The sequence below is a fragment of the Lacerta agilis genome, chromosome 14 (assembly GCF_009819535.1).
Source record: "Lacerta agilis isolate rLacAgi1 chromosome 14, rLacAgi1.pri, whole genome shotgun sequence".
NCBI lineage: Eukaryota > Metazoa > Chordata > Lepidosauria > Squamata > Lacertidae > Lacerta > Lacerta agilis.
Window position 1 is genome coordinate 44,550,339 of NC_046325.1, and position 23,119 is coordinate 44,573,457.

A 23,119-nucleotide genomic window follows, 5' to 3' on the forward strand; every position below is an offset into this window, starting at 1 on the left:
TTCCTTGACCTTTGCAGGCTTGCTAAAACTAAAAACACAGGTTTGTCATTGTTTTCTTTCCAAAATCGAAATGACAAAAAACCAGACATCGTAAAGAATTATTTATTTATTTATTTTTAAATAAGAATTTATTAAATTTTCACAACAATAACAAATAACAAATAAAAAGAAAATACAAAAACACAAAACACTATAACAGAATTACAATACTATAAAAAATACAAAAAAGATCTAACAAACAAACACTTATACACCTATCCTTATCTTATTCATCACATTGTTTTAGGACCTCCTCACGTCCTCTCCTCTGCGTACATTTCTAATTAACTATAGTAACTTTATAACATTGTAGATTCTTCCTTCTCAAATAATCTTAATCTTTATATATCATAATCATCATATACCTATAATCTTATTCCTAATAAAAATAAACATAACACAATTCATACTTCTTATATCCTATCTTAACCTAACTTCTGATGTTACTGTAGCCTTAAATGTCCATCTGATTTCAATTTCAAATGTCTATCTTTTCACGTCGTTTCAAATAGTCTTTGAATTTCTTCCAATCCTCTTGCACCGTTTCTTCCCTCTGGTCTCGGAGTTTCGCGGTCAGTTCTGCGAGTTCCATATATTCAATCAACTTCATCTGCCAGTCTTCCACTGTTGGTAATTCTTCAGTTTTCCAGTTTTTAGCTATCAAAATCCTAGCAGCTGTCGTGGCATACATAAAGAATGTTCTATCTTTGTTGGGAATTTCATAGTTGGTCATGCCCAGCAGAAAGGCCTCTGGTTTCTTAGTAAAAGTGTTTTTCAACACTTTTTTAAGCTCATTATAAATCTTCTCCCAGAAGTCCTTTACCTTTGGGCACGTCCACCACATATGAAAGAAGGTACCTGCTACTTGTTTACATTTCCAGCATTCATTACTCAAACCATTATACATCTTAGCTAACTTTACTGGAGTTAAATACCATCTATAAATCATTTTCATAACATTTTCCCTCAACACATTGCATGCAGTGAACTTAGTACCTTCCCTCCACAGTCTCTCCCAATCCTCCAACATTATGTTATGCCCCACATCTTTAGCCCAGTCAATCATCACTGATTTAACCATTTCATCTTTCGTATGCCACTCTAGCAACAAGTTGTACATTCTGGAAAGATTTTTCGTACTTGGTTCTATTAGCTCCGTTTCCAACTTGGATTTCCCTGACTGAAAGCCTTGTTTCTTATCCAACTTAAAGACTTCATTTAGGTAAAGAACTATATAAGCCGCAGCTCCTCTCTATCAGGCTTGAAGCAAGGCCCTTCCTGGGGGTCGATGGCAGTTTTAACCTTAACCTCCCTTTTTGTCTCTTCTCTCAGCAGTAGCTGCAACCAGTGATCAGAGCCAGATCCCTATAATTGCCGTGTCTGTTACAGTGGGAGTGATCCTCTTGGCTGTTGTTATTGGTTTCCTTCTCAGCGGAAGGTAAGAGGCGAAAGCTTGTGTTTTTGTACTCAACACTTTTTTCCTCTGTCTGTACCCCCACCCTCCAACGACCTCCCCTTTTACTTCAACCTAGCCAGCTCTATTTGGAGCACGTTTCTTCACAAACTGGAGAACATGGAAGCACTGTAGTCTGTTAAACATGGGGTGGTATTCTCGGGGGTGGAAGAAGGGGGGTGCGGTGGGGGCGAGTCACCACTGAGGGGGGGTGACAAAATGCTGGGCGGCACTCACCGTGGGGCCTGCAGCACGCCTGAGCTGCACGTCTCTCCTGGGAGTGACGCGGTGGCTTGGGCACCTGCAGGCTCCACGCTGCCCCAAACGGTCTGCCCGCCTCCTCCCCCTCAGCTGTAGGGCGGCTGAGTGGGAGGAGGCAGGCAGACTCCTTGGAGGCCTCGTGGAGCATCCTGCCCCGGCTCACCCCACCCCACAGGCAGCTGGCCCCGCCCCTGGTACAGGGCACACGCACCACCCCAGACTCCCGATCAGCTTGCTCCACCGCTGGATATTTTCTGGGAACCAGTGTGGTGTAGTGGTTAAGAGCGGTAGACTCGTAATCGGGGGAACCGGGTTCGTGACTCCGCTCCTCCACATGCAGCTGCTGGGTGACCTTGGGCTAGTCGCACTTCTCTGAAGTCTCTCAGCCCCACTCACCTCACAGAATGTTTGTTGTGGGGAAGGGAAAGGAGAATGTTAGCCGCTTTGAGACTCCTTTGGGTAGTGATAAAGCGGGATATCAAATCCAAACTCTTCTTCTTCTTCTTCTTCTCTGCAAAGAGAGCTTCACCTATGCTTCCCTAGGATGCTTGTATCCACACAGAAGTGAGCACCTATTTTACTTTGCCTGGTCAGCAGAATGGCAATCTGTTCTCTGCCCTGTGGGCAAAATGTGGCCCCGAACCACAGCTGTCAACTTTCCCTTTTTCCCTTATTCTAGCACCGTTTCCCATTGCAAAAAAGGGAAAGTTGACAGCTATGGCCGTTTCCCAATGCAAAAAAAAAAAAAGGGAAGGTTGACAGATCTGCCCCGAACCCCCATGGCTGCTATTGTAAAGGAAGCTCCATCATATTGAGTTGAGGCATGGGGGACGAGGGAGGAAGATGGTAGGGAGATGAGAATTGGAAAAAGACGAAAGCGGATCCATCTTTCATTGTGTTGCGGGAGGGCAGAGGGAGGGAGCGGAGCGCGAGCCAACAGCTCTCCTCGTGTAGGTGAGAACACTGCTGCCAACACTTTATAAAGGGTCCTGCTTTGAACCTGTCTTTTCTTGTGCCGCTTTTGCTCTTCCAGCGAGTGTCTCTGCTGTAGTCTGCTCCGGAGTGGATTTCTGGTAATATGGTGCCCTGTGTAAGATCTAAAATTGCCCCCTCCCGCCCAAAATAGTTCTAACTTTGAATAGGTAAATAAATAAAGGTTGTTGTTATTGCTGTTATCTTGCACCCCCTTGACTCGGTGCCCAGTGCAGGGGAACTGCCCGCACCACCCTAAATCTAGCGCTGCTCTGCTTCTCCTGAAAAAAGGGTTGCAATGCAATGTTGGTTTCTTGCCCCACCCACCATCAACTTGGCTCCACCCACCATTGGCTGTAATCTCACTTACTTTTCCTGTGGGTCACTGGCCCTTCATAGAAAAGTTCCCCCCATTTCTGGTTTAAACAAGCCACAGTTCGATGAAGCTTGTTCGTGTCACAGGAAACCGTGGTTTCACATGACATCTGAACCATGCCTTTTTGAGTGACGATTGCTCTGGGATGCTCAAAACTGTTAAGAATCCACATACGCTGTTTCTAAAAAGCTCTTCAGAATTATTTGGCTCGTGCGATGGCTTTCCTTCATGAATTTCAAAACTTGGCTGGTGCTTTGAGTGGCTCTTCACAATCCAAACTAAAACAGATTAAAAAAACCCAAAAACTTCCAGCTTTTCCAGCTAGCAGCCAATTTGGGAACGAAAGCAAAGGGAAGCTGATTTAAGAGGCAGAAATTATTTTAGCCCTGCTGTGTTTGTCTTGGATTTGATTTTGAACGAATTCGTGGAGTGTCTTAACATGCTGTGGCATTACAAGGGTGTGTTTTTTTATGCATTCCAAGCCAAGCTAAAACCCTTTTTCTAGATTCTGCTAATCATTTTGTGGGCATATTTTGAGCCCAGACTAGTGCTTAGCAGACATCATGGGGTTCAAGTTCTTTGTAATTATTTCTAGCGAGTATCAACATTTGGCTACAGCGTCGCTGGGCTCAAGCACAGCCGCAGCAGGGACTTGTCGCTCCTTATCTATGCCTTTTTGGTCTGGGCGAGGAAAGACCAATTTGCTAGAAACCCAGCCACAGGGGTTAATGGCTGTTCCGCTTACTGCATCTTACTGTATGGGATGATCTGATTCAGAGTGGAAGTGAACATTGAACACTAATGCATGCAATTAAAACCCTAACAGCTACTTTCTTCTTTTTTTGGAAACTGCTTCAGATGGGAGGCAGCTTATATTGGGGTGGGGAGCAGTGTTATGAAGTATTCCCAAACCCTGGTGGGGGACACAGTGCGCTCCTTCTGGGGCACAATGTCCAGCTTTGGTCCCCACCCTGCACTCAGCTGTCACCCGTGGCTCCCAGAAGTTGTCAGCATGCCCACACCCTGGGAACGGCTTTGACTGGCTTGCTAAACTGGGTTAGGGTAGCTGAATGGTCTCAAACCTTCGGCACCGTATTTTTCGCTCCATGAAAAGTAAGGGGAAATATCTGTGCGTCTTATGGAGCGAATGGTGGTCCCTTGAGCCGAATTGCCCAGGGGCCAAAAGAGGATTGTGGTTTTTATTTTACAAAGAGAAAAGGGGTGTTGAAAGGACCCTGCTCAGCAGCTGATCAGCAAGAGATCGGGAGAGACATAAGAGTCCCCGGCTCCCTTTCAGCCCCGCCCTCCTTTGTTGAATGTGCTGCAGAGGGAGGTTGTTTGTTTCCCCAGCGACATGTGACTGGCTGATTAGATTATCTGTCTGGAAACTGTAGAAAGGCTCCCTTTCCTTAATAAGCTGTAGAAATGTGAGTTGAACCTTTTTGCACAAATCTGAGCTGATCCTTAAAAAAAAACCAGGGCTTTTCCCTTTGCAAAAAAAGCTGCAAAACTTTGAGCTGATCCTCAAAAAACAGGGCTTTTCCCTTTGCAAAAAAGCTGCAAAACTTTGAGCTGATCCTCTAAAAAACAGGGCTTTTCCCTTTGCAAAAAAAAAAAAAAGCTGCACAAATTTTAGCTGAACCTCAAAAAAACAGGGCTTTTAGAGGAGGAAAACCAGAAAAATACGAGGTGCGCCCTATGGAGCAAAAAATACAGTAAATTTAGGACTTCACCGGCATGCAGACACAGGATACAGCAGATTGAGCAGACAAGACCAAGAGTGGGTCCAATGGTCAAGAAGGTAGTTTCTGTACGTGCTGTAGAGGGAAGTGAGGGGTAGGTCAGGGTCATCAACCCAGGAAGGTAGCCCATCTAAGAGAAGGAAAACTCTGATCCCAAACCTTCTGTTTCAGTGTATCTGAAGAAGTGTGCATGCACACGAAAACTCATACCAAGAACAAACTTAGTTGGTCTCTAAGGTGCTACTGGAAGGATTTTTTGTTTGTTTTTTGTTTTGTGTGTGCCTGTTCAGCTCCCTGGTTTCCCATTGAAGATTCTGATTGGCCACTATGAGAGCGGGATGCTAAACTAGATGGACTGTTGGCCTGATCCAGGAACCTATTCTTATGTTCTAAAGGGCTGAACCATCCCAGAGTGGCCTTTCCTCATCTGAATGGGCCATTCTCCCCATGTACTTGTCTTCTTCTTTGGCGATCACTCATAGCTGATTAAGATTGACTTCCATGAACACGGTCTTAACAGTGAGTCCAATTCTGGATCCACATGTCCTTCCAGGCAGGAGTTGATCACAATGAGGGTTTTCCAGGCGTGCCTTCCTCTTAGCATGTTTCTCCCTTTTGTCCTGAGTTCAGGCATCTTCAAAGCCCTTGACACCTTTGGTAAAGGCTGTTCTCCTATTGGAGCACTCGCAAGCCAGTGTTTCCCAGTTGTCAGTGTTTATATTTGCCATGAGAGAGTCTTTAAACCTCTTTTGTTGACCACCAGCATTACGCTTTCCATTTTTAAGTTCGGAATAGAGTAGTTGCTTTGGAAGACGATAATCAGGGATCCGCACAACATGACCAGTCCAACGAAGTTGATGTTGAAGAATCATTGCTTCTTGTACTTACACTTGGTTTTGGTCTCACAGAAGGCAGTACTGGTCTAAACGGACCATTGGCTCAGTATAAGTGTATAAGACTTTGCGGTGGCCTAAACCATCCAATAGCTACTCTAAAGTGTTGGCACTTTGTTCCATTTGTCAGCTACAACTACAGTCTTTCTGTTTGTTTTTTTCATAAGTGTCACAAATAGCAGGTTGGCATTCTGATGCCCTATGGTACCATAGGACACCTGAGTCCACTGGCAACAGTCCTTTGCAACCAAAGGTCAAGCAAACATTAGTCATGGTGGTACTGTGGAAATGCATTAGTTTCTGAAGGTTTATGGACGCCTGGAGAATTTGAAATTAGCCCTATTTTGTCCCGAACAATCAAGCTGCATTTTAGACCTCATTTTCTTGCATCTGTTCTAAGCTCCCTTATTAAATAACATGCCTTCTGATCAAGGTCATATAGCTGTTAAGCAAAATATTGATGGACGCTTTAATCATATGTTTGTTCCTTTTTCTAAAAACACGAAACAACAATTCTTTACCGTCTGAAAAGGAATTATTCTTGAAGACTAAAATAAGAGGTCATTAGAAGGCTTTGGGGTTGCTGTTGTTTTGCGAAACCCGACTGTTTGCTTGTTTTTATTAGACAAGCAGCAATGTTCGTGGCACTTTTGCAAAGTGACATAAAGACACAGACAAAGAAACAAAAAACACACGCGTGGTCCTTGCTTGATGGAGCCGGCATTCTAAATTTCAGTAACAGAAGGGGAAAGCAGGTTGAAAGGGTTGTTAGATAAACAGGAGCAAATGCAGTTACCAGTATTTTAGCATTTGTTTCCACTGATGGAGAAGTGAGAGGTGCACTTTTGTAACACTGCAACTACAAATCTCAGAGCAATTTAACAGTCAATCCTTCCTCACAGGAAGCTCTGGGAATTGTAGCTCTGTGATGGAGAATAGGGGTCCCTTAACAACTATCAGCACCCTTCACAAACTAGAACTCCCATAATTCTTTGGTAGAAGCCATGACAGTTTAAAGTGATTAAAGGTAAAGGGACCCCTGACCGCTAGGTCCAGTTGCGGATGACTCTGGGGTTGCGGTGCTCATATCGCTTTATTGGCCGAGGGAGCCAGCATACAGCTTCTGGGCCATGTGGCCAGCATGACTAAGCCGCTTCTGGCGAACCAGAGCAGCGCACGGAAACGCCGTTTACCTTCCCACCGGAGTGGTACCTATTTATCTACTTGCACATTGATGTACTTTCGAACTGCTAGGTGGGCAGGAGCAGGGACTGTCGCGGGGATTTGAACTGCCGACCTTCTGATCGACAAGCCCTAGGTTCTGTGGTTTAACCCACAGCGCCACCCACATCCCTTTTTTAAAAAGTGGTTGTTGTTGTTCAGTCATGTCCAACTCTTCGTGACCCCATAGACCAGAGCACGCCAGGCACGCCTGTCTTTCACTGCCTCCTGCTGTTTGTTTAAAAGTGGTAGCGTGGTGCTTTAAATGTATGGCCAGCTCTGAAAATACAGTGTTATACATCTGCCTTGATTTACGGAGCGCCATGTGCGCTTTGTTTCTCACACTCAGGAACAGTAATTGTAAATATTAGTATAGACGGCGTGCAGCCCAACTGCTCAGGGAATGAATCTGTCAGCGGCAGAATGCTAGCAGCCCAGCATCTGCATAGGAAGGAAAACGCATCGAAGCTTAACACAAACCTGGGAACAGGTGAACCTGGGAGAGTGGCTGGTCTGAGAATTGGAAAATGGAATGGAAGAGACTTCTGGGAGTCTGGGACCAAGGGAGTCGGGCTGAGGCCTGGGTACAACTTTGATCCTTCAGGTTTCAGCAAAGTCAAAATTTGGCATGCATGATCCACCTCTCGCCTTCCATTCTGCTCATCCTAGTTGCGATGCCCTGCAGTTCCCCCTGGGCTCGACGCCCAGTGTGGTGGAACCAGCCACACTGCCCTAAATCTGCCTGCGCTGAGACAAGAGAGTAGAGAGGTCAGTGGGCTGAGGAAGAGATGGCAGCCTGAATTCAGTAAAGAGAGAATCTTGATGAACTGCAAGGGATTCATGAAAAGGGCTGCAGAGCACTAAGGACACTATGCTGTATTCAAGGAGGGATAGGAGGAAGAAAGGCCTCGGCCCAGTATACCTGAAGGAGCGTCTCCATCCCCATCATTTACCCCGGACACTGAGGTCCACCTCCAAGGGCCTTCTGTCTGTTCCCTCCTTGTGAGAAGTGAGGTTACAGGGAACCAGCCAGAGGGCCTTCTTTGTAGTGGCGCCCGCCCTGTGGAACACCCTCCCATCAGATGTCAAGGAAATAAACAACTATCTGACATTTAGAAGACATCTGTTTAGGGAAGTTTTTAATTATTGATGTTTTGATGTATTTTTAATCTTTTGTTGGAAGTGGCACAGGGTGGCTGGGAAAACCCAGCCAGATGGGCGGGGTATAAATGATAAATTATTATTATTATTGTTATTATTGTTATTATTATTATTATTATTATTATTATTATTATTATTATTATTATGTTTGAGGCAAGCAAGGAAGCACTATTTAAGTAACTGAGCTAGTCCAGTAACTAAGTATTTAAGCTAGCCCATACACCCAGAATTCTTTGCAGGGAAAGTGTGTTTTAAATGGGTTTTAAAGTATCATGTGTGCACAGCCGGAGTTCAGGGCTACAAGATTGGAAAGATTTAAAAAAAACTAGCAAAAAGCTAGGGTAGGACATAGAAGGACGATTTTTGCAGAAAAGGGGAACAAATAATGGCTATTCCTCTTGACAAAGGGGGTGTCCTTGTGTTTCAGTGCTAATTGGGTATGCTAAACCCCTCTCTCTGGCGGGAGTGTTTTTGTTTGTTTTAAATGTGCAAAGGGTTCAGATGCCTGGGGTGCTTTTTAATATTATTATTATACTTCTCTGAACTGGATTCTGGCCTTATAAGCAGATCAGTAAAGAGCTCACCAGTGTGGTGTAGTGGTTAAGAGCGGTGGGCTCGTAATCTGGGGAACCGGGTTCGCGTCTCCGCTCCTCCACACGCAGCTGCTGGGTGACCTTGGGCTAGTCACACTTCTCTGAAGTCTCTCAGCCCCATTCACCTCACAGAGTGTTTTTTGTGGGGGAGGAAGGGAAAGGAGAATGTCAGCCGCTTTGAGACTCCTTCGGGTAGTGATAAAGCGGGATATCAAATCCAAACTCCTCCTCCTCCTCCACTTCTTCTTCTTCTTCTTCTTCTTCTTCTTCTTCTTCGTCTCCTTCTTCTCCTTCTTCTTCTGCTCCTCCTCCTCCTTCTTCTTCATCTCCTCCTCCTCCTCCTCCTCCTCCTCCTTCTTCTTCTTCTTCTTCGTCATCATCATCTCCTTCTTCTTTGTCTCCTTCTTCTTCTCCTTCTTCTTCTTCTTTGTCGTCTTCTTCTCCTCCTCCTCCTCCTCCTCCTACTCCTCCTCCTCCTCCTCCTCACAACCACCCAATGCAGGCCTTTATCGTCCATTACCGTACTATATGAATCATTTTCTAGTGTAGTCTTGTAAAAACTAGTGACGTTGGGTTGTGTGCGTGGCTCATGCCATCCCTTCACCAATAAGATTTGTCATTCTCCCATCAGCCCATTTTCTCTCTTATAAATTTGTTAGAGGAACACTTTTACAGCCTCAGTTTTACGATGCATGCAATAAATATTTCACTAGGTGATTGCCAGTGTGAAAGTAGGTTTGTTACCAGATAAAATGCCACAGGAATATTTAGAATGGAAATGCCACTCTTCTGTTTTACATTTATTGAACAACATTGACCTGTGTCCTGGGCTTCATTTTTTTCCTTCCAGTATGATGGGAATAAGAGACATAAATTTTCAGGGGGAATAAGTCGTTTCCAAGATATGGAAATGATCAAGCAACTACTGTGCCACATCTGATGTATTTTTATCAGCTGAAGAACTCATTCAGTTTATTTTAGTTAAACCAAGCCTTTATGCTTGATATGTTCCGCAATGACTGATATAGTACAGTTAAATCTTCGCGTTTGGTAATACAGCAATAGGCATAAATGTTCCCTTGTAGGACAATTTTATTTCCTGAAGTGTGCATAAAACAAATAAGAAGGCTTGTCACCGTCCTTTAGATTACATTTCCTGCCATTGACAAGATAAAGGAATGGCTGTATTAACATGCCTCTGCTTGTAGAGAACACTTTACTAATCAGTTATTAGCCTGTTACAAGAATTCTTGGTCCCCTTTAAGGAGGGCTATTGAGACATCACCTTGCCAACAAAGGTCCGTATAGTTAAAGCTATGGTTTTCCCAGTAGTAATGTATGGAAGTGAGAGCTGGACCATAAAGAAGACTGATCGCCGAAGAATTGATGCTTTTGAATTATGGTGCTGGAGGAGACTCTTGAGAGTCCCATGGACTGCAAAAAGATCAAACTTATCCATCCTTAAAGAAATCAGGCCTGAGTGCTCCTGAAGTTGAGGCTCCAGTACTTTGGCCACCTCATCAGAAGAGAAGACTCCCTGGAAAAGACCCTGATGTTGGGAAAGATGGAGGGCACAAGGAGAAGGGGACGACAGAGGATGAGATGGTTGGACAGTGTTCTCGAAGCGACTGGCATGAATTTGGCCAAACTGCGGGAGGCAGTGGAGGATAGGCGTGCCTGGCGTGCTCTGGTCCATGGGGTCACGAAGAGTCGGACACGACTGAACGACTGAACAACAACAACAAATTGAGACTCCAAATCCTACCAGGGTTTTCCTGAATCCTCTTTCTTTTTCTGAATTAAAAGGGGTGTGTGGATAGCAGTTCCCGCAGAACCCCAAGTACAGATGATGCCAATATTTAATGAAGCCCCTTTTCTTTTCCCCAGACAAGGGTTGAATAGGGCACGCCTTGTACTGAGTTGAAAAATGTCGGTGCAAACATCTTTGCATTCCTTATTTGACAATTTGCCTATTGTGTGATGGTTTTGGTGAGAAGCTACCTTACATCATGTCATAAATCTTGTTCAATAACAGGAGGTGTGGCTACAGCAAAGCAAAGCAGGACCCTGAAGAAGAAAAGATGCATTTTCATAATGGTCACAGTGAGTAAAGTTCAGATAATATGCCAGAGAACTGCACTGCTTTCTAGTATTTTTGTCTTGATATGGTATAATACATTGCATTATAGTTATATACAGTTTAGGGGTAGGCAGAACCAATGGGCTCACCTTCTCTGGCTTTTGGTAGAAAGTGGAAAGGGTTTATTCCACTTTGCCAAGACTGCAAAATAGGTAAACATGAGACTCTTAATATCAGGGTTCTGGGTTTGATCCCCACATTGGGCAAAAAGAGTGGTTGGACTAGATGACCCTTGTAGACCCTTCCAGCTCTACAATTCCATGATTCTGCAATTCATTCCAGTTCGGTAAAGAGAAGATGACAGAATCTTTACCCCTTGCTAGATCCAAGTTCTGCGGAGTGTGCGTCTAGCACAGGCGAGAGGGTTGCATCAGCTCCACACTCTTCAAGGCAAGAGTGCGGGGAATAAAACTACATACCTGCAACGTACGCCTCCTTTTATTTCCAAAGCAGCGCTGCTGTTCCAGAAAGGCTTCATGCCAAAGCTGTGGGTTTTGCTCCAAGTGGAATTCTGCCCCAGCACCTGGGCTAAATATCCTAAATAATTCAATTTATATTTTTACAGTGTTGCAGATACACTGGGAAGGGCAGCCATGACCCTCCAGTTTATTTAAAACAAACAAACAAACAAACAAAGCATTGGCTAAAATAATTGGATATCGAAAGTGTTTCCTATTAGAAAGCTCCCAGGTGAGAGCTGGGAGGGTCCTTCACTTTCTGTGTGAGACAAGGCTTAAGATGGGCCTCTGTGTTTCCTTTGTTCTTTCTCTGTTCTTGTTATCATTTCTGTTAGTTTCTTTAATCTTATTGTATTATGAAAAAGATTTGATAAAATCTTTTTCTTTTTTAAAAAAAGTATTTCCTATTAGATGGAAATGGTTAGAGATTAAAGAGCAGCTCAAGGATCTGATTAAAAAGCAGCTCCAGAGTCTGTTGTTTTGCGTCTTGAGGCCCCAAGCCAGCCCCCCATGAAATAACTACACACGGACACAGAATTTAGCTTGATGGGTAACATTAAGGCCACAACTTTATTGATTGCAAATTAAATGTGAGTGGTATTGGCATAGGCATTGGCTAAAGGCTATAACGGACTACTGCCCCAGTTGATAGAGTCTATGTAGGTAAACCCATCGGGGCAGCGGCATCGGGTTTTTGCCCGAAAGAAGCTCACCGCGAGGTTCCTGTGATCCCGGCATGGCCCTAGCCCATCAAGCTAGGACGAGATCCGGGACCCCCAGATTCCTTTAACGGAATACCTTTTGATCATTGAGGGGCAGGTGATGGGCACACCTCCCCTCCACACACAAGATTAAGCCAATGCCTAACCGCCAAACCTGGAAAGGTGTGACGATTGCTAAGGGGGGGGTAGGCAAAAAAACCAAGTGGCCAGTGCCAATTTGCCAAATGGATAAGAATCCCTACCCGGCCCCTGTCGTAAGACAGGCGACTCACACATAGCCCAAAGCAAAGCTGAGAACCTACACTAAGGGCGGGAGGGCGGATGTTCAGCAGCGCCAACCAAGTACCTAAGGCACTCTTGCGCTGATGCTGATATAATTCCTTAACCACGCCCACCCCTTTCCTGATTGGCTGTGACCCGTGATGCCTATTTAGAGAAATGAAACTTAGACCTAGAAACAAAACCTACTTAGTCGGGGTTGTGTCCAGTTGCAAGAAGGACCGCCTTATGAGGACGATCCCATTTCCAGAAGTGCTGTACTTAACAAACAAACAAACAAACAAACAGATAACAGGAGGCCTGCACTGCAGGTATGTTGTACCTTGAAGCATGTGAAGCAGGGATTTTGTGCAGCCCCTCTTGTAACTATCCAAAATCCAGAGGAGTCGAATTTTCTGCAACTTTTTTTAAAAAAATAATACCGCCTTTGTGACTTTGAACTTTATATTTAACTTTAAATATGGTGGGGTTAGATAGCTAGGACTGCAGCTCAGTTCGTGGCACCTTAATGGGATAATCGTATGAATTTAAGTTGAACTATCCGTTAAGATTGCGTGAATTCGTATAGAATTAAAAACAGTATTTCTGAATCAAGAAGCATACTTACTTTGTTGTTGTTTATAATGCATACATACATCACAGCAGATATCATACCTGTCAAGTTTCGGATTTGAAAATAAGGGATCAGCAGTCTCACCTATCCCGGGGACAGTCATATGTCAGTGGTGGGCGGAGCCAGAAGCAAAAGTGGGCGGAGCAGCAATGTAAACTCCAAGCGGGCTCGGGCTCGGAGCGGAGCAAAGAGGAGGGCAGCCATGTGCTCCGCGCGATGGAGCCCCATCGTCTTCTTGTCTGATGCCATCAAAACAGGACAGGAAGCAGCAGCTGCTCAAAGGCAACCAAGCTCCGCCCGGCAGCTAACCCTATTGGCCGGCTGAGGGGCTCGGCGGCAACGGATAGGGGCTGATGCAGGGGGAGGAATACACCCCCCTGTAAGCACGGGAAACAGCTCCTACTTGCTTTGAGGGCTGAGGCTTTTCTCTCCAAGTAGGCGAGGTCTTCCCACCCAGTCCCTGGCCAGCAGGGGAGGAGCTGCTTCCATTAAAAACGGGAAATTTAATGGAAATAAAAAATAAGGGAGAGCAGCGGGAAACTGCTTAAAATAAGGGAGAATCCTGGGGAAAACGGGACAGCACTGGCAGATATCATCTTAGAGACGGACTCTTAGAGAAAGGGAGCGACGTCTCTTTTAAAATGGCGCTTGCCACCTGCAATTTTTATGAACGTTGATATTAAAAATACGACCCCTTTATTAAAAAAATACGCCCTACCCGATTAATCGCGGTTCCGTTCGGTCTATTAAAAGTTTTAAAATAAATTAATCAAAGTGAGTAATAGATTAAATATTGCAGCCCTGGTGTGCACCCAATGTTTCATAAGTAGCTCATAATGGTATCTTCGTGACAATGATATGCAGTGCTCACATACTCCGTTTTGTAATTAGTAAAATACATTTCCCTTTGCACTACTGTTCCAGCTTGTTCAATTTTCAGTTCTGCTGCTCGCCGGTACTTTTAACATATTAAACCCTTAATTTTATGCACAGTTAAATTACCAGGAGTGCGGACTTATATCGACCCACACACCTACGAAGACCCAAATCAAGCTGTCCACGAGTTTGCCAAGGAAATAGAAGCCTCGTGTATATCAATTGAAAGAGTTATTGGAGCTGGTAAGATTATTAATACCACCATTTCCCCTTCACTCACGCTATTGCTGTGACACCAGGATTCCATTTTTTGCATTGCGCGACCAGGCGGCGACTGCCCCGGCCCCCAGGGACCACCAGAAAGGAACTCGTGACAACGTGTTACGGAATTAAAATTTGGCCACAACTTTATTAAACTTCTGAATGTAGGAAGAACTTGGCTTAGGCCTTGGGCGTGTGTAACGAAATGGATCTAAGTTAAGGGATGTTCAGAAACCCACGGTGTTTTATGAGTTAATGGGCACCCCAGTTTGAGTGGCAGATATCCCATGGGAGGTGGGACATTCCGCTCTTTAAAAGGAGGGAGCAGCTGTTAGAGTCAGAGGGGGGTGGTGACTGGAAGAAGGAGGGCGTGGGGCCAGGATAGTGGTGGGTAGGTTAGGATAGGTTAGGGTACGTTGAAGATGTGTATATGATGCTGAAAGAAAGAGTTTACGCTGTAATGAAACTAAGCTTATAAACGATTGAATTACTGAAACCGTTATGTTCTGAAAGAAATAAAGACTTGTTATTGTTGCGCTAAGAAAGTATTGTCGTTTATGTGGTCCAGCGAGTTATATAGGCTCTTGAGGAGGGGAACTCAGGGAAAGGACAAAACTAACCTGAAGGGGGATAGTTTGTGTCTTGGAGTTCCCTCAGGAGGGGCTAGCGGGCGGAAACCCTGGTATTGCCACAGAGTTGCTAAGAGGGCTTAGCCAACTGATATAGTGAGGGGATCTAATAAAGAGAGACCCCGAACTGTAGGCAAAGGAGAGGTTAACCCCTGAAGCCCAGAGCAGAGGATAGAACCGGCCACGGCCGCTGGACAGGAAAACTCCTGTTACTAAGGGATCCCCCAGATTATAGATAAAAGGGGATTGACATAACAGACGGACCTCAGAGGGACAGGTGGGGTGGATTGAAATTTGACCCAGAACACCTGATTAGAAATTCACTTAGTAACAAGGGGAGAGTGTGAAGTGGAGGTTCGTCGCAGCGTGTATCCCTCCCAGCCCCCCAGCCAGGGAGAACTGCGGCTCCTCGGCGTAAATGGGATATGGGGATGTATGAGGCTGAGAAGAAGAATGATCTCCATCACATGCGTTGGGAACAGTGAATTCAAACAATTGGTCGTACTGGGTTAACCAGCCTCTTCATTGGTTATGCATTGTGTGATCCTCACACAAGAATGGTCAGACAATAACTTGGGGTTTGTTTTGTTCACAGGTGAATTTGGCGAAGTGTGTAGCGGGCGATTGAAACCGCCCGGAAAGCGTGAGTTACCAGTAGCCATTAAAACCTTGAAAGTGGGCTACACGGAGAAGCAGAGGCGAGATTTCCTGGGAGAGGCCAGCATCATGGGGCAATTTGACCATCCCAATATAATTCACCTAGAAGGTGTCGTCACAAAGAGTATGTACCTGCTGCCGATGAGTTATAATTTGGTTATACAGTAAATGTCTTCTTGGCTTATGAAATTCCATTCAAGCTGCTATCTTGGTGGCCTCAATGTGGCCTACCTGTGGCACCTGTTGGGGACACCACCAGAGCTATTAAACCATTCGCATGGTCCCCTTGAGCACTTTTCTGAACTCCGTTAATGCAGACGCAAATCTGTGAGACAAAAACTAACCAAACAAGGCTGGAACGCAACCAGGAACAATTCATTCTTTGTCCTTCGCTTCTCCTGCTCTGGCAGAGGCTGTGATCCAGAGGCGGAGATTTTGCATGTGGTTCCCTTTTCCAAAGAGCACCCCCGTCCCTTAACAACTAAAAGTAACATAGAAAGCTGTAGGAAGCAGGGGGCCACCCAAAATGGCCGTGCATTGGTGGTTCTCTCACCTTTACCACAATACAGGTGGGTAGCCGTGTTGGTCTGCCATAGTCGAAACAAAATAGAAAATCATTTCCAGTAGCACCTTAGAGACCAACTGAGTTTGTTCTTGATATGAGCTTTCGTGAGCATGCACACTTCTTCAGATACACTGAAACAGAAGTCACAAGATCCTTAAATATAGTGAGGGAGTGGTATTACTCAGAAGGGTGGTGGGAATGGGTGATCAGCTGATAGGTGTGGAAAACCTGTTGACGACTGCAATTGGTCTTGCAGGGAAAGGCAAGGGGTGAGATGGCTAAAGATAGCTTTGTTATGTATAATGAGATAAGAATCCAATGTCTTTGTTCAGACCAGGTTTCTCCATGGTTTTAAGTTTGGTGATTAGTTGCAATTCAGCCACTTCTCTTTCCAGTCTATTTCTGAAATTTCTTTGTATTAAGACAGCTACTTTGAGATCTTTTATGGAATGTCCTGGGAGATTGAAGTGTTTTTACCACAACGCACAATTTCCCCAGTGTTTTGATGCTATTACGCAAGACTCTTACCTTGCCCCTTGCAAGCAATGATGTGGAATGGTGGTGTCAGGTGGGCGCATAGCTGTCAAGGCACGAGTTGAATTGTACGAAACATTACCAGGGGGTGGCGGGCTGTGCACGGTGCTGTTGCTTTCAGCAGCAGGCTGTGTGTTCCGTGCAACACGCCGTCCCACCCTCGCGTGTCCCATTTTATAACACAGCCTTGTCGATTCCGCCACCAGACCTTCATCAGGATGCCAAGGTCGCTGGTTCAGAAAGGCTGCCACTTGCTTTTAATTTTTCTCATCGAAGCGCCTACTCATTTGTGTCCTTAGTTTTATGTTCTGTAATGCGATGCTAATTTATTCAGCAATTACTCTCAACCTGCAGCACACAGATAATGAAGCATAAGGTCAAAGAAATATGATTTCCTTGTGATTGAAACAGAAGCAGGGAGCCAGAAGCAGCACTCCTGGGGGGGGGGGGCGGGTGTCATGATGAGGTGCCATCCTTTTCGTAATGCTGCCTTTAAGTGCCCCCGAGATAAGGGAGCTGCGCTGTTCGACTTGCCTGTGATCTGCTATTAAAACCGGGCGCATCATAAATGCCACTGCAGTCTGCAGAGATTTTATGATAAATGAGGATAAGGCAGAGCCCTTCCCTTAAATTGCTCATTTGTGGTGCCTGAGCGCATCATGCTGAAGCAAACCCGTTCCGGTGCGAGGAATCACCTCGGACTAACATTTCCCCCACACTTGCCTATAAAACTACCTTTCCACGATGGGAAATTGGAATCACAAAGAGTACAGTCAAACCTCGGTTCCCAAACGCCTCCGTTTTGGAACATTTCGGCTCCCAAACCCGGAAGTAAGCGTGCCGGCTTTCGAACGTTTTTCGTAAGCCGAACGTCCGACGCAGCTTCCGATTGAGTGCAGGACATTTCGGAAGCTGGACGGGCTTCTGGAATGGATTACGTTTGACAACCGAGGTTTGACTGTAGAGACGATGCCTGTCCTCTATGTTAAGGGAGGTCCAAAGCGCAGGTATTGCCACACTACAGTAATTATTATTATTATTATTATTATTATTATTATTATTATTATTAAATAATTATTACCGCCTCTCCTGGTATGTCCCGTGTAGGACCTTAAGGTCCTCAAATAATAATCTTTTGGAGGTCCCGAGCAACAAAGATGCTAGGTTGGCCTCAACTAGGGCCAGGGCCTTCTCAGTATTGGCCCCGATTTGGTGGAACAGTCTATCACAAGAGACCAGGGCCCTGCGGGATTTGGCATCTTTCCGCAGGGCCTGCAAGACGGAGCTGGCCTGGCACCTGGCCTTTGGGTTGGTTTCTGTTTGATATTTATGCTTCATTCTTTTATTGGTGGGTTATTTGAAAATGAGACTGCAGTTTTAATATTGAATTTTTAAATTTGTTTTTTAATCTGTTGATTGTGTTTATGTTTTTGCTGTGATTTTAATTAGTGTTAGCCGCCCTGAGCCCGGTTTTTGGCTGGGAAGGGCGGGGTATAAATAAAAATTTATATTATTTATTTATTTATTTATTTATACCCCGCCCATCTGGCTGGGTTTTCTCAGCTACTACAGCCCAGTTCCTACATGATACAGACAGACCTACAGCGATCAGTTCAGTTTATAAAGGGAGAGGCAGTCCTTTTATTCTTAAGAAACAATCCCCTTGTGTCCTTAGGCATCCACTCTCTCACCCCAGCTTTTTCTCCAGGGTAACTGTGGGAATAAAATGGGGGAGGGGGAGATGTTCGGCTCCTTGAAGAAAGGACAGGATACAAATGTTCATTTAGAGCCTTTTGAAAAGAACCAGCAATTACTTCTCGTCTGCACTTTTGTCTGCTAGGTAATGAAAATTGATTTAAGCAGAAAGCTGTATGTGTTCTACCAGCATTTCATTGAATTTATAAGGTCAGGAGCAAGTCACGCTCATTATTGCTGTGTCACTTGAGCATTTACGTATAAAAATGGAGCGTAGGCTATATATAATTACCTTTAAAACAACTCGGTCATGAAATTAGTCTAATGGGGTTGGGAAAACATTGCTACTCTTGTCAACAATCAGGTAATAAAAATCTTTATTGTGCGTTGCTGTGATTGAGCACCTTAACTTTTTTTTTTATACTTGAGGTGATTCACGCAAAATGTATTCGCGCATTTGTTAGCGATACATATATTCAGCATCACAGAAGGGAATTTGCAGAGACATTAGCCGGGTTCCTAATGTGCGATGCTAGAGTACGACCAGCTACAAATATGTACCAGTACTGAGGTGTTGATCTGGGCCTCCCTGAATTTTCAGAAATAACTGTACATGCATTCCCATTCATCATGCATAGCACAGAAGTAGGGCTATGTACAGACTATGCCTTTAGAGCACATTTGAAGCACCTTATACCCCTGCAAAGAATTATGGGCCTTGTAGTTTGTTGAATTGTAACTTCTTGGGGTGTAAACTACATACACATCATGTCCATCAGTATGCGGATGATACCCAGCTCTACCTCTCTTTCAAATCAGGACCAGTGAAGGCGGTGAAGGTCCTGTGTGAGTGCCTGGAGGCGGTTGGAGGATGGATGGCGGCTAACAGATTGAGGTTTAATCCTGACAAGACAGAAGTACTGTTTTTGGGGGACAGGGTGCGAGCAGGTGTGGGGGATTCCCTGGTCCTGAATGGGGTAACTGTGCCCCTGAAGGACCAGGTGCGCAGCCTGGGAGTCATTTTGGACTCACAGCTGTCCATGGAGGCACAGGTTAATTCTATGTCCAGGGCGGCTGTCTACCAGCTCCATCTGGTACGCAGGCTGAGACCCTACCTGCCCGCAGACTGTCTCGCCAGAGTGGTGCATGCTCTAGTTATCTCCCACTTGGATTACTGCAATGCACTCTACGTGGGGCTACTTTTGAAGGTGACCCAGAAATTGCAATTAATCCAGAATACGGCAGCTAGACTGGTGACTGGGAGTGGCCACCGGGACCACATAACACCGGTCCTGAGAGAGCTACATTGGCTCCCAGTACGTTTCCGAGCACAATTCAAAGTGTTGGTGCTGACCTTTAAAGCCCCAAACGGCCTCGGTCCTGTATACCTGAAGGAGCGTCTCCACCCCCATCGTTCAGCCCAGACACTGAGATCCAGCGCTGAGGGCCTTCTGGCGGTTCCCTCGCTGCGAGAAGCAAAGCTACAGGGAACCAGGCAGAGGGTCCTCTCGGTAGTGGCACCCGCCCTGTGGAATGCCCTCCCATCAGGGGTCAGAGAGATAAACAACTATCTGACATTCAGAAAATACCTGAAGGCAGCCCTGTTTAGGGAAGTTTTTAACCTGTGATATTTTAATGTATTTTAATATCTGTTGGAGGCCGCCCAGAGTGGCTGGGGGGACCCAGCGAGATGGGCTGGGTACAAATAATAAGTTATTATTATATTATATTATTCATTGGGAGGGAGAACGTGATTTGAATATGTTTTAAAGGTGCAATAAGTACGCAGCCTGGAGTTTGGTTGGCATCTCTGTGAGGATACGTAAGTCTCCAGCTTACACAAACATACACTGCTTGAGTATGGCGGGGGGACAGACGGACCTCAGAGCTTATTTTAAATTACATTTTTGTATCGCATTAGATTGTTATATATAAAGTGTACATTCCTCGTTTTTTTCAGCTTGTAAACCGCTTTGAGTATTGTAAGATAGAAAAGCGGTACACAAATTAAAAGTGATGACGAGTGATGAAAGTGGTTTACAAAAAAAGATGAGGGAATGAAATCAAGAAAAATCTACAGCCATACTTTAAAACAGGCAAAAGTTAAAATACTGAAACAGATTAAAATGATCTCCACTTTCTGAGCCTCTTGTCTAAATAAGAATGTTTTTAGCGGTTGCCGAAAAGAGTACAGTGAAGACGCCCGCTTGATATCAATAGGCAGGGAGTTCGAAATTTCGTGTAGGCTCTGCCACACTAAACAATAGAGTTCTTAAAAAATGTTTCACCTCAGGTAGAGAGGAGGATGACACAGATGCCCAGTTCCTTCTCCTCTTCAGAGACCGCTGGATTCCTCTCTGTCCATGCTGTCGCATGTGTCTCCCTTCTTATGTGGGTTCATAATTCACCCAGGGTTGGTGCCACTTTTATCTGCCAGCTCTTCGGTGTCGGAGATATATGTGCGGCCACTTCAATTTGCATGAAAGTGGCAGCTCTTGAATGGTGCAGGGCACCAAAAACCAACACTGGAGAGCTGCCACAATCGTGCAAGCTGGGGCAGTCCTTTTAAAGCCCTATGCGGCTTAGGACCCTCGTACCTAAGAGACCGCCTCTCCTGGTATGTCCCGGGTAGGACCTTAAGGTCCTCAAATAATAACTTTTTGGAGGTCCCGAGCCACAAGGATGCTAGGTTGGCTTCAACTAGGGCCAGGGCCTTCTCAGTACTGGCCCCGACTTGGTGGAACAGTCTGGCACAAGAGACCAGGGCCCTGTGGGATTTGGCATCTTTTCTCAGGGCCTGCAAGACGGAGCTGTTCGCCTGGCCTTTGGGTTGGTTTCAGTTTAACTCTGATGTTTCATTCTTTTGGTGTGGTTGGTGGGATACTTAAAAATGAGGCTGCAGTCTAGATTTAATTTCAAATTGTATTTTAATCTGTATTTTAATGAATTGTTTTATGTTTTTGTTGTGATTTTATTGGTGTTAGCCGCCCTGAACCCGGTTTGGCAGGAAGGGCGGGGTAAAAATAAAATATTATTATTATTATTATTATTATTATTATTATAGGTAGAGGTGCTGAATCGTACAACCTCATCCTGGTGACAATTCACCGGTGGCTTAGCTACACCAGAGATAATTGCCTGAGTGATACCGGCTCCCAGATGCCTGAGCAAGGCCAGTGCTTTGCTGTATCCTAGATACAAACTTTGATCCCCTTCATCTTGTTTGATAGCCTTCAGAGCACCTAGCTAACCATTCTCGGAGAGTTTGTCATTTCCTACACCAAATGGCTTCTAGAGTTCTTATGTCCAAATGAGATATTCATGAGCAATGCCGGAGTTACGTATAAGCGAAACAAGCTATAGCTTAGGGCCCCACTCTCTTGGGGGGGGGCCAAAAAAAATTAAAGGGGAAAAAACTGGGTGTACATTTCCAAAATATAAGATAAAAAACAAATAAAAGAAAACCAACATACAGCAACAGTGTTTGGTGTTGTGTAGGCTCCTATGATGTAAGTAATGGGCCCCGCCTGCTAGCCTGCTCCCTAAAATATCACTGGTTTGCTCATTTCTATATATAGGGTGCCTGCATTCTGCATGTGCAAATGGCTTTCGATACCTATTAGGTCCATAAATTACCGTATAGCATATATTCAACACAAAAAAACAGCGACAATTTGTTGTTGACAAAGGACAGCTGGATATATAAAGGTCCCCATCACCTTCAGGAGCTTAGGGACTCATCAAACTTAAATCCGGCCCTGTTCCTGAGATCAACCTGTAGAAGAAGCCACAAAAAAGGCAGAGTCCTCGGATAGGGTCTGTGTTGTTTACCAGCAAATTCTGACTTGATACTTCCCACGGCTCAGAGAACAGTGTGTTGTGTTTGTGAACTGTCTTTGTTTGTATTTAAACACGCTGCCTGTAACTTTCATTGGATTGCCATGTAGCAGTGCTTTGTTGTATATGTTGTACTTTGAGATGGAAAATTATAGGTCCTACTTAAATTATAGGTCCTTTCCCACCCTACTTAATTATGGTGAATTGCATACTCTCCCAGGTGCTGCTTTCGTAAGGAATTTATCTCTTCATATTTAAGCATCCAATTTACATTGAAAGCTCACAGCAGCGTGAATAAAGGTGGACTCCAAGATCGAAAATGGGCCACATAAATTCTCTGAGAACGAACCTTGATCGTGAGCACAAATCCTGGCTATACCTCAGGGTTAGCAAGGAGAGATCTTAACCACAAGCTCAGATCTTAGATGACACACTAACTGAGCTAAAACTTTGCTTAGTTCAGCACAGCATGTGAATAAGCAAAGTGACAATGACTATATGATTCCAGGGCTGGATCAAAGAAGCATTTCAGTTTAAAGCGTTGTAAGTTTAAACAGGGAAAACAGGTAGAGAAAAACGGGGCTCCACATCGCCATCTGGTGGCACAATGTTATATGGCACATACAATGCATATAAATTGCTTTTTCTTTACCATTCCCAGGAGTGCACACGTTCACACAATCCCAGTAATCCTTGGTTGGCTCATTTTGTCATAATATGTATAGTGGCAACCCAAAGTTGAAAACTTACTGACTTGTTTGCGAAAACGCACAATTTGCTCTAGGGTGTTCCGTGACTTACAACTGAAAGGGTTTTGATCTTCTTCATCTAGGTAAGCCAGTCATGATTGTAACCGAATACATGGAAAATGGATCTTTGGATACATTTTTAAAGGTAAGAAAATGCATCAAAACAGCATCAAATCACCCCATGCCGCTTTAAGACAATACTTGTGCTTTGAAGAAAAGTAAGAATGATGTCCTTTTAGAAACAATCTTTGACAGGATGTTGTTGTTGTTGTTGTTGTTGTTGTTGTTGTTGTTGTTGTTGTTGTTGCTGCTGCTGCTGCTGCTGCTACTGTTGCTGCCAGTGTGGTGTAGTGGTTAAGAGCGGTAGACTTGTAATCTGGGGAACCGGGTTCG

General features: G+C 44.7%; 1 protein-coding gene across 4 annotated transcripts in view; it reads left to right on the forward strand.

Annotated features, from left to right (window-relative positions):
* EPHA5 (EPH receptor A5) overlaps positions 1–23,119 on the forward strand; it is a 243,530-nt gene that overhangs the window by 198,008 nt on the left and 22,403 nt on the right. For all 4 annotated transcript variants that reach the window (XM_033169275.1, XM_033169278.1, XM_033169276.1 and 1 more), the window contains 5 exons: positions 1,375–1,477; positions 10,747–10,814; positions 13,917–14,042; positions 15,285–15,470; positions 22,810–22,871. In XM_033169275.1, the coding sequence (XP_033025166.1) occupies positions 1,375–1,477; positions 10,747–10,814; positions 13,917–14,042; positions 15,285–15,470; positions 22,810–22,871 (545 nt within the window). The remainder of the gene's footprint in view (positions 1–1,374; positions 1,478–10,746; positions 10,815–13,916; positions 14,043–15,284; positions 15,471–22,809; positions 22,872–23,119) is intronic.